General features: G+C 50.2%; 7 protein-coding genes across 7 annotated transcripts; 4 read left to right on the top strand and 3 right to left on the bottom strand.

Moving 5' to 3' along the window:
- Nucleotides 1-679: 679 nt before the first annotated feature.
- Nucleotides 680-1929, top strand: SNOG_16146 (hypothetical protein; the record flags this gene model as incomplete). The annotated part of the gene is made up of 2 exons (XM_001806221.1): nucleotides 680-1549; nucleotides 1783-1929. 2 exons carry the CDS (start codon nucleotides 680-682, stop codon nucleotides 1927-1929), a joined length of 1017 nt encoding a protein of 338 aa, XP_001806273.1.
- A 691-nt stretch (nucleotides 1930-2620) lies between these two features.
- SNOG_16145 (hypothetical protein) lies at nucleotides 2621-3502 on the bottom strand (the record flags this gene model as incomplete). Its single annotated transcript, XM_001806220.1, has 1 exon — nucleotides 2621-3502. The coding sequence occupies one exon, from the start codon at nucleotides 3500-3502 to the stop codon at nucleotides 2621-2623; it is 882 nt and encodes a 293-aa protein (XP_001806272.1).
- A 1122-nt stretch (nucleotides 3503-4624) lies between these two features.
- SNOG_16144 (hypothetical protein) lies at nucleotides 4625-5251 on the bottom strand (the record flags this gene model as incomplete). The annotated part of the gene is made up of 1 exon (XM_001806219.1): nucleotides 4625-5251. The coding sequence occupies one exon, from the start codon at nucleotides 5249-5251 to the stop codon at nucleotides 4625-4627; it is 627 nt and encodes a 208-aa protein (XP_001806271.1).
- A 1237-nt stretch (nucleotides 5252-6488) lies between these two features.
- On the top strand, nucleotides 6489-7025 carry SNOG_16143 (hypothetical protein; the record flags this gene model as incomplete). The annotated part of the gene is made up of 2 exons (XM_001806218.1): nucleotides 6489-6709; nucleotides 6872-7025. 2 exons carry the CDS (start codon nucleotides 6489-6491, stop codon nucleotides 7023-7025), a joined length of 375 nt encoding a protein of 124 aa, XP_001806270.1.
- A 1522-nt stretch (nucleotides 7026-8547) lies between these two features.
- SNOG_16142 (hypothetical protein) lies at nucleotides 8548-9820 on the top strand (the record flags this gene model as incomplete). Its single annotated transcript, XM_001806217.1, has 5 exons — nucleotides 8548-8580; nucleotides 8636-8863; nucleotides 8915-9209; nucleotides 9264-9419; nucleotides 9474-9820. 5 exons carry the CDS (start codon nucleotides 8548-8550, stop codon nucleotides 9818-9820), a joined length of 1059 nt encoding a protein of 352 aa, XP_001806269.1.
- A 1387-nt stretch (nucleotides 9821-11207) lies between these two features.
- On the top strand, nucleotides 11208-12180 carry SNOG_16141 (hypothetical protein; the record flags this gene model as incomplete). Its single annotated transcript, XM_001806216.1, has 4 exons — nucleotides 11208-11240; nucleotides 11312-11521; nucleotides 11575-12025; nucleotides 12092-12180. 4 exons carry the CDS (start codon nucleotides 11208-11210, stop codon nucleotides 12178-12180), a joined length of 783 nt encoding a protein of 260 aa, XP_001806268.1.
- A 31-nt stretch (nucleotides 12181-12211) lies between these two features.
- On the bottom strand, nucleotides 12212-13243 carry SNOG_16140 (hypothetical protein; the record flags this gene model as incomplete). Its single annotated transcript, XM_001806215.1, has 2 exons — nucleotides 12212-13111; nucleotides 13214-13243. 2 exons carry the CDS (start codon nucleotides 13241-13243, stop codon nucleotides 12212-12214), a joined length of 930 nt encoding a protein of 309 aa, XP_001806267.1.
- Between the last annotated feature and the right edge of the window lie 920 nt (nucleotides 13244-14163).

Raw genomic sequence — 14163 nt, 5'->3', positions numbered from 1 at the left:
TTCGACCGACGGGGCGCAGCCTACTTATAAGCCTCTAATCCGGGAATATTGCAAGCTCTCAAGATCCTCATACCACGATTCGTTCAACGCTTACTTGTTCGATACGGCTATGAAATCTTGGTAGCAGCAGTAATGTACAATGCTATACGTCAAGCGATCGCGTGGCTGTAAACTGATAACACACAGAGCAAAGGCCTCGTCTACTCACTTGAATAATGGGGAGTTTTCTTTCAGGCCTATTTTCTGGTATGGCTAGAACCCTTACTCCATTGATGCACCGTTGACAAAGGGTCCTGAGTTATGACAGGCCCAATGAAAGCATCATCTACTATGAGGGGTCAAGCTGACATAATTCCAGTGCTCATACTTCTGGTCCGGTTTAATACTATCAGAACTGAAGGGAGAGTTACGCCCGACGGCCTTCTATATACCTCTGGGAAGCGCAATCTCTGGCCTCATTTCCACGTTCCGAGCACTGGAAACAAACTCGATCAGTCTACCTGGCACACAAGAATACAAGATTGGCTGCCCCGAAGCTAGTCGCAGAACTCAAAGTGCAGTGTGCGTTAAACTTTTTGCTGCTACCGTTACGACAATTTGCATCCAAGGACATGCAGAGTCGCTAGCATCTGCCGACTCTCTGTCGTGGCAGCGCGGGATCTATCGCGCGCTGGAAATCATGATTAGCCCCTTGAAAATCGTTGTGTCGTTCTTGGGTATGATATGGTACGGGTTCACTGATCTCCTCGCCCTTATGCCAGGCACGTGGAAAAAGAATATGACACTACGGTATCGAGTCGCCAGACTCTGCTGCTGTCATTTGGACACAGGCACAGACTCTAGTCTGCCTCTTCAACTCGTCAATCCGGAACATATCAAGCACTCGTCTTTACGTCGAGATCTGAAATGGTTTGGTCGCATTCTCGTTCTCGTTGTGCTATCTGGGCAATATGTTCAAGCTGGATTTATTCTCGCACGACGTATCCTGTCCGACACGGCGGCAACAATTGACTACGCTATGTCTTTCCTCGTTCTGTCCGGACTGATCGGATTATTTCGATCCTTGATGGTATCGCTCGTTCATTCCGCGTGGCGACTTGATCCTGAATTCCTCCCCTTCGTAGAAAAGCAATGCCAGTTACGCAGTTGCAAAAATTTCAAGGATCAGCAGGGCTTTCCTAACCGAACGCGGTTTATGATATATGGATACAATGTTTCCAATAAACCACGAATCGTACTAGACTGGCAAGCTGCCGGCTATGCGCAACTGCAAATTGTCTTGAACAACAGGCGTGGAATGGCTCAGCACATATTCGCCTTTTATGGGATCATGGCGTATTGGTACTTGACTATCTATGCACTTGTTCGATGGAGCGATAAATCGCGCTCGGATGGTATCGATCGAAAACCCGAGGAAACGAGCATTCCAGCCTCCAATCCAATTGAGGAGGGTCTGCCAGCACCAGTTGCCCCAGATTTCCAGGAGATAGATAGGGCTAGGGTGAATTCAAGTTTCATATGGACCATTTTCCGTTGGATATTCTTATTGGTAAGGTGCCTCTACCCTGCACTTGTATCACTCTCAACTACTGTGCAGTTCTTCTATATATTAGGACCGTGCGTTGGAACGTACTGGATTATTGTATACCAGACTACGGGATGGAATAACATTAACGGTACGACGCCTTGTCAGCATCTCTGGAAGGACTCACTCGAAGATGAGCTGTGGTGGTTTTAATGTATGTTCTTTAGTATCTTCTTAATAGATAGACAATGTTATAGATGACGCACTCTCACACACCCAACTTTCTGATTGGTAAGACGACTAAACGGCTTCCAATCATCTCGCTCGACCGAGATACTCAGATGTTGCAGATCAATATTAGATTAGTGGCAAACGCATACGGAGCTGGCACTCCACAATCCTAATTCGACATCGCCGTGAACAGTGTTGATTGGATGACCTTGCCCCAAATGTTCGTCATACTGCAAGGACTGAGGGACGAGAATAGTTAAGCGGGATCTTCTCACGTTACAGTGGCGTACGCGCTATTGGGATACTGATTTGAGAAGATGGTACCACGTATCGTCTACTTCGTCGCCGTTGCACGAGTATGTCTCACTGTTAGGGAGCAGAGTGCGGTCCACATTCCATGATTACTATCGAGGAGGATCGGCAACGTACAAGACCCCCGATAAGCATTCATCTTATATATCGGAGCTACTATACCACACTACAAGCACGAATCATATCCTAGCATGGAAGCAATCTCGTGCAAGTCGCAACCGCCAGATGATGTCTTTCAAAATGCAGAGTCTAGAACGGCATACGATTTCCAGGCAGCGATGTCATCCCTAAATATGTCAGCTCGATAACATGACGAAACAACAGACCACTTACATCCGTCAACTTCTTCCTGCACAGCTGTAGGGACATTGCACTTCATTGCCTCTTCCGTGTCCTGGTATTTCAGTTCAGTGCACTTATCGCCAGTGCAGCGGCTGTCCATGGCACGTTGGAGCGTATCATCCTTCCAGCCAAACACGTAGTCTCCATGCTGTGAGAAGCCGTTCCTAAATGCTTCCGTCAACAATGATTCAAATCCGGGTGGAATATAGCTTACACATCACCCGTACTCCAAACCAACGGCTGTGATCCATCCTCGGGCCAAATTGCCGGATCATTAAACTGTCGCGTCTGCATCTCATCAGTCTCATCGCACACCACCATTTCGCAAACGGACAAACTCACATCCCACATAACCTCATACATAACCTGCGGCACAACCACAGGGTGACTCGCCGGACACTTCCCCGTTGGCCCGACATCATTCCCCACCACGCCCGCCGAATACGCCATATGACTCCTATGATCCGGACTATCCAGATTCACGCCGTCCCAACACGTCGGGAACGTGATGACGCTGCGAATTCCTCCCCCGCACATGCCTGTTGGGAACGCTTCTGAGTCTGGCGCCGCGCAATTGAGCGTGATGGCGTCCGCGCCCTCGGGCATGCATCTGTGGCAGACTTTGCGGGCGGACCCGGTTGTGGTGGCGCCTGCATCTCCGGCCAACATACGGAAACCCTTCTTGAATGCGGTCACGTTGGTTTTGTTCTCGGCGTCGGGGATGTAATAAACTGTAATTCCACCTTTGCCTGCGAGGCCTTCACTCGTGAATTGCGGCACGCGTTTGTATGTGCCGTTGCGTGCGCGGAAGTACATGACCGCCGTCCAGTAGTTGCTGAAATCCTCGGCGAAGGTGCAGGATGTACATGTTGAGACGGAGGGCAGGTCGTGGGATAGCGTGGCGTTAAAACTGTTGCCGCCGACTATCTGGTGGAGGTGGGGCGATGGAATTAGCCCGGGGTTTACGAGAGGGTCGATGCGGTCGATGACGAGTTGGGAGCACTGGAAGCGCAGCATGGGCGGAATGGTGAAATTGTATTGCGCGGAGACATGCTGCGCTAGGAGAGTGAGGAGGAGGTGGTGAGGACGCATCGTGAATGTTTGCACTGGTTCGATTGGGGGAAGGAAGGCGACGGTGAGATTGAGGAATGGATTCAATGGACGATAGCACACTGTCTATCAATGTGAGTACCCATGCGTACCGTCGGCGCGGATGTAATATCAACGTTATTTCGACGCTGGGGTGGGGGCTCGGGAGTTGGCATGGCGGCTTTACCCGCACATAGTACCACTTCAAAACCAGTACACAGTATTCGATGTGACTGAGCGATAGATGGTCCAGTGTGGTGGGGCCTCGAGCCACATCGGCAGACTGATTGGCACAGCTCATGATATCTTCTCCTCTTTTCTCAGCTCTTCAAGCATCGCGCACATAGCTCCTCGAATCACCGAGCCCTTCTCACTCGTATGGCATGTTTCCTAGAGCGGCACATGTCGTCCATCCTGCGTTTTTCCAGCCAGACATGCAACCCAAACATCTGTCGGAGACGGCTCGTATACTCGACTCTGTGGCATACTGAAGATGTAGCAGTATTGGATTTTGACTTCTAGGTCTTCGATCTTAGGAAACAGTTTCTTCGCGCGCGCTAGTATCGACCTCCATGATTATTTGTATTCCGGATTCTGTAGGTTAGGAGAATAGTTACCGACGATTTGCCAAGCGATATCCTGGGTGGCCATGTGTTGCTCCATGAGCGGTTGGGGGGATGCGAAAGCAGGAACATAGGGGTAGCGCTTCCCACTTGTCAAGCCCACATTAAAGACGGAGCAGAGGAAAAGGAGTACTGAAATAAGTAAGTACCAAGCTATGTCAAGCGGTCTGAGGTGGATCTGGCTCGGAGATCGAGTCAATAGAAAATTGTCGTGCTCGGCATAGGCGCGTCAAAAGTGAGCTAGCAAAGTGTCGAAGTGAATGGTAGGTTTTGTGTAAGTCAACCACGCTGGCTGGCTGTATAGCAAGCATGCACCAGAAAACACTGAGACCGATGTACTGTCTAGCGAGACTCGAAAATATGATGGATGGATGCTGAGTCGGCTATCGCCCGTGTTGAAGTACGAAATGGGGTATCATCGTTGAGTGACCTCTACAACGCCTGTTGAAATACCAGTGGCCGCATTGTTGAAGCGGACCATCTTTCGCCTGTGCTTCAACTCTTAGTCCCTGTCCACCTTCTTCTCAGCGCCGTACCCGCCCTTGCCCTCGAGGCTCTCGTATGTCTTGCCCTCACCATTGCCATTTCTCGGCCCTCTCTCGTCTAGATCCTCTTGCAGCCATTTGAGCACCAGCTCACCCAGCTGGCTGTTACCCGTGTAATTCCTCTCGCCCTGCTCAACCTTGACGTCCATTTTCTCCACGCTGCCCCACTTCTTCACCTTGCCCAAACTCATGTGCACGAGATGGGTCGGCCACGTCGCGAGATTGTCCAGGATGTGTGTCGCATACACAATCGTGCATGGCCTTGTCTCTGTCTCCCTTTTCAAGAAGTTCAAGAAGTTGCTTCTTGACAGCAGGTCCAGATCCACCGTGATCTCATCCAGCAGCAATATCGTCCATGGTCGCAACAGCCCCATGGCAAGTTGCACCCTCCTCCTCTCGCCATCGGACACGGCGTGCATGCGCCAGCTCAGGTCGATGTCGAGAATCTTGACGAGGTTGTCGCGACGGTCGGTCCAGTGGTCGCCGCCCACCGACGCCAGTAGAGTAGGCACGTCGATGTCGGTGCGGACAATGGGGTTGAGCACCCATTCGAGGCCGAGGTACGTCACGCCCTCGAGGCCCATCTTGAAGGGATCGACGCCCGCGATGGAGACGGACCCCGCGGGGGCCATGCGCTTGCCGGAGAGCAGGCGCAGGAGCGTCGTTTTTCCCGGCGCCGTTGGCCTGTGAATGCATCAGCTATCCGAGTCACACGTGATGCGCGTGAATTGCTATACCTCCGATCAACAGCGTCCTGCTGCCCAGGCGGCAGGTCCAGGAACACTTCTTTCAGCCCACTCGAGCCATCTGGGAACAGGTAGCTCAAATTTCTTGACGTCGATGGACGGCGCGATTTCCGTGTTGGTTGCCATAGTGTAGTAGATATTGTTGTATCGTGTGCTGCTCGTCGGGAGCAAAAGTGGTGGTGCTACATTATATAGGTGGGTGCTTGCGGAGACATTCCGGCGACGAGTGACTGTCTTCGCGATGTGGTGACGCGCATCATCCGCATTAGGCTGAGAAAGGAAGGCGTCATCCCAACTTCTGCCGGCAATTCAAAGAAACAACTTTTTTTTTCAACCACGCATGGGGTTGTCTCCTCCAGAAACGTTGGATCACGACAAACTCCTTGCTATGCCCAGGCGCATTGCGCAAGGCAGCACGATTTGTGCGTGGGGTACATCGCTTGCCCCGCCTCCATATTCCATTGTACATCTGGAATAACGACGATGGCCCATTGGATGTCCATCGATGTAGTCTTGAAGGGCACACTGCATAGTAAAATTGCAAGTCGTCTCGGCCGTCTCGGCCGTCTCGATTCCATCGCCTTGTTGTCTCCAGTTCTATCTCTCCAACCGTACTCTGGACGAAACGCCGACATCGAATGGGGAAGCCAAACTCCTTCATTTCTCTACATGCGCCGATGAGGCTCTGTATCTGCATATGACTTCTTTCTGCGGACGCAACCGCGACATCTGAAATGCGACTAGAAGGTGTGTCGGAGTTTCTGTCATGAAAGAGTTTGCTTCCATACTACATCTTTCCCGTGAGAGCAAAATGCCAGGACATATCGACAAGCCAAACATCTAGCTATCTGGCCACATCTAACTCAGGTGTGCTAATGTTTGCGTTTCCATGCTGTCTTGCCTACGGTGAGCGCTTGATGATCAATAGTTTTCACTCTCACTTCATCACGCGAAGCAAACTTGAACTTTCTGTCCCTCACGGTGAATGCGTCTTTCTTGTTACTAGCTTCCCTGAAGTTTGCTTCTCTCTCATAAACTCAACCCTGACATTACGCCCTCTCGGTTGCTCATCGCCATGGCTCTCAGCACGCTCATGCTGCTCTGCGCGCATCTCTATCTGGTCGACTTCTGTCCCGGCGGAAGCGCTGCTCTCAGCTGGCTGCCTCGCGTCACCACCGTCCTTCTGGCCATTCCGGATCGCTTCATCATCATTTCAATTGCCGGTGCATTCCTTGTGTGGTGCTACATGATCACTCCGGAGCCGATCGGAGTTCTCGCAAAGCGCATGAAGAGTATGTAAGTCTCGCGCAGGTATAATCTAGTCAACCAACTGATTGTCATAGCCAACGCACAGGCGCTTCATCCACAGTATGTCCGATTCGAGATCCTCATGAAGCTAATGCCAGACTTCGAACCTGCATATGCAACAACGCCCAGTCGGGATAGCTGAGAAGGCAGTGTCGTGGGCTACGATAAGAACAACAACCAAAATACAATCGCATTTGTTCCTCCCAAGGGCTTCAGCAGCGAGCGAGATGTCATCAAGCAACATGATCGTGTGCTAGCAGAGAAAGTGAGAGTGAATGGTCCCAAGTACCAGCTCCACACGTAAGTCTTGTGATTGGAAACACGAGATCGAGGATTTGAGGAAGCGGTTGGGAAATGGAGAACTTTGTAAACGAAGAGAATAAAAGTTTGAACAGGGGAATATGAATACCAGTGAGATCAAGGTCTCGACCTCCGCATTATACTCGCTGAGCAGTCAAAAGCCATAGTTGTAGAGGGAGAACATGAGACATCAGCTCAGATATATTTCCAAATTCGCAAAGTCACTCACAATGCTGCATTATGCTTTGGCCGCTATGCTTACGTTTCTTTCATTGAGCCGCGCTTGCCTGCTCACAATCATTAATCACCCTGACGATCCACTCGCGTCAATGACAAAGATTTATGTTGCTATACTCGCGCGTTTGCTGGGGCTCGCTAAGATGTATTATGGTTTTAGTCGTGCTCGATGACTGGAAAATAATGCGACTAACAGAAGTCGCAGACGGGGTGGAATTAGGATAAGACGGTTTATAATTCGAGAGCTCACCAGCTACAAACTTTTCTTATCTAGCTCTCTTTCTGCCTCGAGATGTCTAAATATAAGCTTATAAAGCTTTGGAAGTAGCATGTATGCACAATTTGTAAAATGTAAACAGCCACGTGGTGACGAAGATATGACAGTGAGAGAAACGGGTAGAGCTTGACCTAAACACTGCGGGCTGCAACGGCACGAGGCGGACAAAAAGCAAGGTCTCAAGAGCGAGGCTGGTGGCGGTAATCACGGGCGGGATCAAGCATTCTAGGCCTACCTGTATCTTCCATGAGACAGTATCATGTACTAGCCCCGGGTATCGACATAATGCTGTACACACTTTGTTCATTCCCTTCTTAAAAGAGAGCAGAGTTCGGTGTCCTTAAATCGACCAGAACACCAACATAGCGTTCGAAATACTGCAAACCTCAATGATGGTCAATACAATGCAGACTCCAATTGTGTCATCAACGTTCTAGACTGATCTAAGTCGGTGAGGACACGGGAAAGGCAACAAGTCCAACTCCCATATGCTCGCCACCAATGACTTCAACCACGTATGAGTGCAGCAGCTCGAGCTCGGGTCTTCTTCCGAAGACATTGCGGGATATCCGCCACGACATTAGCGATTGGCCTAACATGGCAGCCTGCACTGTGCCGCGCCGTGCCGCATTCATCATCCATGCTGATACACCACCCAACAAAGGAGTCTTCTTTGATTGTCTCTTCAGGCTAAGCGGACCGTACCTGCATGACCTTGCGGGTACGTTGCGACGTCGCACGCTGACTGGTGGCGTGATAGTGTCCTGCGGGGCGTACCAGTAATTTCTTCCGATGGCATGGCGGGTAAAATGGTGTAGCGAGTTTCGGTACCACACTGGGTGGTCGTGGCCAACATGTGCCTAAGCAGATGCATTAGGAGAAATTTACGATGCCGTGCTGTTGGGTGTTGGGGGAGTGGTGCAGGTCACACTTGTAAGAGGTCATAATAAGCCTTTCGCTCGAGTTCTTGCGTACACTCGTTTTACTCTGGTAGTGACACTCAGCTTCGATTATGGCTACCTCAGTATCTCCAGAGCACGTGGTTGTAAGTTTTTTTTGATTACAATGTGTCCAGACCTCACTGACGATCAACTACGCAGCCCATCGAAGCAGTGTTACTATCCTTGGCTATTCTCATAGCATCCGGTCGGTTGCTACCACGACTGGCACAACGAGCGCAACCAACTGCAAGCGATAGCTTCTTGATAGCGTCCATTCTCAATGCTATAGGTCTTTTCGTCACCGATGTCATGACATACAAATGGGGCGGTATGGCTGGGGATGATGCGCCGGAACCCCCGACGGCGCAGCTCATCGCACTGAAGAAGGTGAGCTGTAAATTCATATGCAGCGACCTGTAGCTAAACGCATATAATCAGGTACAATTCGCCGGCAATGCTTTCTACGATACCGGTATCTATTTGCCAAAGTTGGCGATTCTGGCGCTTTACTTTCGACTCGTACCAGTTACAATGCCATGGCTGCGCAAAGCACTTTATGCAATCTCAACCCTCACTGTGGGTGCTATGATATCGACGTTCTTTTTGGACACGTTTTGGTGTGGCCGAGATCCATCCCCAAACTGGTCAGTAGAAGAGGGTTCTTGCAGCACCTTTACTTCGAAGGAAGTCTTCAGGATCGATTGGGCCATGAATATTACTTCCGATGTTTTCAGTACGTCGATGATTCAAGACGAAATAATACTGGTCCATACTAACATTGATACAGTTTTCATGCTACCGTTCCCGCTTCTCCACCAACTGCAGCTCAACCGGCGGCAGATCTGGGGTCTAGTAGCGACGTTTTCACTTGGCGCCGTTACGATCGCCATGAGCATCGTTCGTTTTGCGACGATTGAGATCATCTATGCTTGGACCAACGTTTGTAAGTGGCAATTTCTAGGGCTCTCACAAAGTAGCAGTTCTGACCCATGTTTAGTTGTCCTCTCCATGGCCGAAATGGCGGTCGCTATCATGGTTGTATCGCTTCCATCGATGCGACACTGGCTACGGCGCGGCGGCATATTCTCATCCAACAAGAACGAAAGTTCATCGTCGCGTTCCAAATACGGACTTCGAACCCCAATAGTAGGATCAAATGGATTTACGCGCCCTATGATACGAGGCAAGCCGAGCGGCCGGGGACCAATCGATGAAGATTCAGGAAGCGAAGTGGAGTTGAACATCATGGGGAGGAAGGATGTCATTTACGAGACACGTAGGATTAGCGTCGAGTTTTCCAACTCGGCAGACTACGGGGCTTCCCGGTCCGGGAAACTATCATGAGAACGGTTCGGGTAGAGATTAGGTAAAGTGCTCGTATCAGGACTGTGGCTGGACCAGGGGACGATCCTCACTGTCGGGTCTATAGCCAAAGGAACTTTATCCGCGAACCTCCGGGAATTGTTCCAGAATAGAAGGTGTTCTTGGTTTACAAAAGGGCTCAGAAGATGAGCAATGGGTGGTGGCACACACACTAATATGTCTGATACCCTGCCGGATGGCTCAAAATTTCGAACAGCGCACGGTGCAACCTTCCGTCGCAAACAGTGAAAGAGCTGGGGCATGCCGATTCCAATGGGGAAACGGGACGATGCGGCCGTGTGGATTCGGCTGAGTCCGAAGCCACCAGTCTCATGCTCAAACAAGCGCGGGCGTAGACGCCTATCTCTGTTCGCCGTGCATACCGACGCGGGACACCTGTACCACCTTGGCCGCGCTCGATGGAGAAAGTGGTTCGTCAAGAAGATGCATCATGTCCTTACATTACGACCATGCGGCTGTACATTGCTGGGAAGTACAGCATCCATTCACCATGATGCTGCATGTTAGAGTTGACCTTTTGCTGCCGTGATGAACTGATCAGAACAGTGGAAGAACACTTTGGAAGCCGCCTTTTACGCTAAGCGGACAGCGCTAAAAACCTTCCCGAGCTCCCGTCCCAACTACTTCCAGCTGGGCGGTTGCTTATATCGACCTTCATATACTATACCACACATATGGCTAAAGCACTTATGCATACGCCACGGATATAACGCATCGTGAAATGAGCCAATGTGCATATCTGCTCGATCCCGCTCGGATGGTCAAGCCGCTCCATTTGCGGGCCACTATCTCCATCAGCCCATACGCGCGCGACGTGAACCACACAGACTGCGAAAATTCTGCCGCGCGTATGCACGAAGGAGCCATGGGACGGAGCGACTTCCAGAAGCTGACCGACGTCCGTGGAGTTGTATCCTGCAATTGAGAAAACGATGTTGCGAATTGTCAACAGGGAGACTTGTGCCACGTTTCGAACAGTGCACCCCATGCTGGAACAGCCCACAATTTTCGTTGCGCCATGCAATCGAGACGATGAGATGCTCATAATGATCTGTTGGCAGTACACGGACGCCTATTTCGCTCGAATGAACGCCTTACATCCTAAGTGCAACCATGGCTAAAGCCACTAGAGACCGACTTGGCATTGCATTCCTTACCATTCGCCCACAATCCTTCTCGCTTCGATGACTGGACTAGGACTCTGTAAATCTGCTACCCTGCCGTGCACCTATTGGCATGTAGCATACATATTCCCTCGTGTCGCCCGGCTGAAGTGAGGAAGCCACTAGCTCTCTCAATCTCTGTGAGCTTCGAAACAGCTTCCACTCAACTTCCAAAAGTAATAATCATGTCGCACCGCATCGATGGAAAAGATGTTATGGTGAGTATCCGGCTTCAACCCGCTACAAAACCCACAAAGGAAGCAAGATCTGACGAATAGTAATCGAACAGATCTCGGAATGGATTCTTCTAATCTTTGCGTACTTGTTTGTGGCGGCGCGAATTTACACGCGCATCTTCCGCCTGCGCTCGAAGCTGGACTGGTCCGACTATTTACTTATTCTCTCTGCCATTGATGCGCTTGCTCTGATCATCTGCGATACGCTCACGTTCCAGATGGGCGTCATGGACGAGTATGAAACGTCTGTCAAGCTGTCAAAGGTACGCAAACAGTTCTACAATCCTCCAGCAACAGCTGACATACGTCTCACCAGATCTCCTTCGCTTCCAACTACTTCTACGACGTTGGCATGGGCTTCCCGAAACTCAGCATGCTCGCCTTCTACTGGGCGTATTTCAACCTCGAGGCCCGACCCGCGATGCGCAAGATGCTCTGGGCCATGACTGCTTTCGTAGTTGCATGCTACCTGACCATCCTCTTCGACGACACATTCTTCTGCGGCGTACCTGTCTCAGTGCAGTGGTCGCAAGAAGAGGGCGCGTGCTCGGTGTTCTACGCACCTGAGCCTTTCATCCTGAACTTCACGCTGAATTTGGCCTGTTACCTGGTCGTGTACACGATTCCACTGGTCCTGCTAGCGCAAGGTGTTCTCAGGTCGTCGACTGGAGTTACGCTTACTTTCGCGCTCGGTGCCCTTACAATTATTTCGGGTATCGTGCGATTTGTCACGCTCAAAGTCGGAACCGGACAGGAGAACCTTGTTTGTAAGTCTTTCCGCAGATTAAGCGCACGCTACGATATCTCCGCGTTATACTAACATTTCTGTACAGATCCCCTTAGCATGGTCGAGATGACATTGTCTATCATTGTCGTTTCGCTACCAGGACTGAAGCCGTTGGTTCGAAATGAAAAGTATTAGGTAGAAAATGAGGATTTCAAATTGATTTAGTCTACACAATATTGCGATGGGGCCGGATCATTGCTGCTGCTGGTTTAGTGATTATTGGTGCTGGTGTAATGATTTGTCTTTGAGGTTGGCCAACGTCACTCACGATAGGTTCACTCTTTTCCGAAACACGTAAACCTTCGTCTGCCCAATTTTTCAGCCATTGGACAGCAGCCAGCGGCCCAGCTTTGATGATGGCTACCATGTCTGGTCCAACTTCGCACGCAAAGAGCAAAAGGCCACAACACAACGAAAATCCTTGATCTGAATCTCGAAGACTCTGCGAAGAGCATGGCTTCAAGAAACATACCTGGAATTTCTCAATGTCATGTCGCGCTGCGAGCCACGGTAGGACGGCACGCCAATCTCGACGGTGACCCGGTAGAATCAAGGCAAATCCAATAATCATTGCCCCCGATGACGTTAGACGAGAGGCAAATCCCGAACTTATCGCCTTGGCCTGTCGAGTACGAATTAAATCCCACGCAGCTTGAGCTTGGACGATTCCATTCATCCAAAAGAGAGACATCCAAAATAGATTGTAGATGCTCTTTCCAGCTGAGTCTCCATGGTGTTTAGAAATCCATTCAGCAGCGTCATAGTCGTCTGTACTTGGTCTTGGATTCAGGACAGTCGCAAAGACATGGACCAAGGTGATCGTCGAGGTAATGCATGGTAGAAGGAAGCCCAAGAAAACCAAGCCGCGCATCCTCTTGACGTAGACTGCAAAAGCCTCATTTTCGCAGGCGCAAAGCTTGTATTGTACGATCCACATGTACCAGAGTCCCCAAGATGTAACATCCGTAGACGAAGAAAGTAGCTCGAGTGATTTTTCAGTAGATACGAATTGCTTAAGCTGGTCGACAGCCGCCCAATTGATGTAGAGGATTGGCGGTATTAATGACTGAAAAGCATGCGCGTCTGTACACCGATGGATTGATCACAGAGATGCAGCCATTCCGAGGATCCAAGCCGCCCAGGTTCCTGATCCGTACAGGCCATGGACATGGGCAATTCCGGGATATTCCGTCGACATGTCGTTGATATGCTGTGTACGACGAGTGGGGTGTAAAGAACAATTTGTGACGTAGAGAAAGAGCATGTAATTACATCGAGCGATGGCCTGCTCTTGAGATCCTATGGTTTTTCAGGTCTCATAATGGGGGTCGCACGACTGAATGTGCTGATTGTTGTCAACAGGAGACACATACAGACAGTATTTTATTCTTCCCGTTTCCGCCCCCACACTACACCATTTAGGCAGCAGCCGCAAACTTTAATTTTCTTGCGAGTAGGAGTTCACTGAACCAGTAAGGCATCTATTAGTGCTTATCTCATTGAGGGACAATCGGTGTAATTGACGCTCGACTACCTATTTTGAAGGACGATCGATTGCCATACAATTGGTCTGCCCGCGGCACGAAAGTGTATGCGAAGCTCTGAGTCCTCTAGTTGCATGATCACAGGTCCAGAGATCTTTAGAGCTGAAGCGCATGCGACATTCGTAGCAATTTTACAAGGTGGGCTGCGGGTAACTGCCATCATAGCATGAAACTCAGCCATGGCACGCTGGACGCCAATGTTGTAAGAATATTGGCCGCCAAGTTCAAAAACGTAGCGATGGCTAGTGTCCATGCGACATAGTTCAACGATGGATCGAGTCTGCTGAGTATAGGAGATTGAATTTTGTGGGTACGGATATCCATGATTGATTGAGCGAAGGTTAAAGTTAACGACGTTCGTGACGACAGAAGTAGCCAAAACCAACCACCAGAGGCGATGAACGCGACCAGAAGCGAGAGTAAAGACCTCAAACGGCGAGAAAATACAGGAATTGACAGTGCTGTTAAAGTCATCGCAATTCCAGGTTGCACTAAGCTATGGTGGTCCGCGTACATTGCGTGGCGTGCTCTGAAAGACGTTTGAGGGTGAGGTTTGGTATCCGAGAAGAAATAG

Source organism: Parastagonospora nodorum (assembly GCF_000146915.1).
Source record: "Parastagonospora nodorum SN15 chromosome Unknown scaffold_43, whole genome shotgun sequence".
In the NCBI taxonomy this organism is placed as follows: domain Eukaryota; kingdom Fungi; phylum Ascomycota; class Dothideomycetes; order Pleosporales; family Phaeosphaeriaceae; genus Parastagonospora; species Parastagonospora nodorum.
Note: the sequence above shows the minus strand (reverse complement) of the source record. Positions and strands in the feature narration are given on the sequence as shown.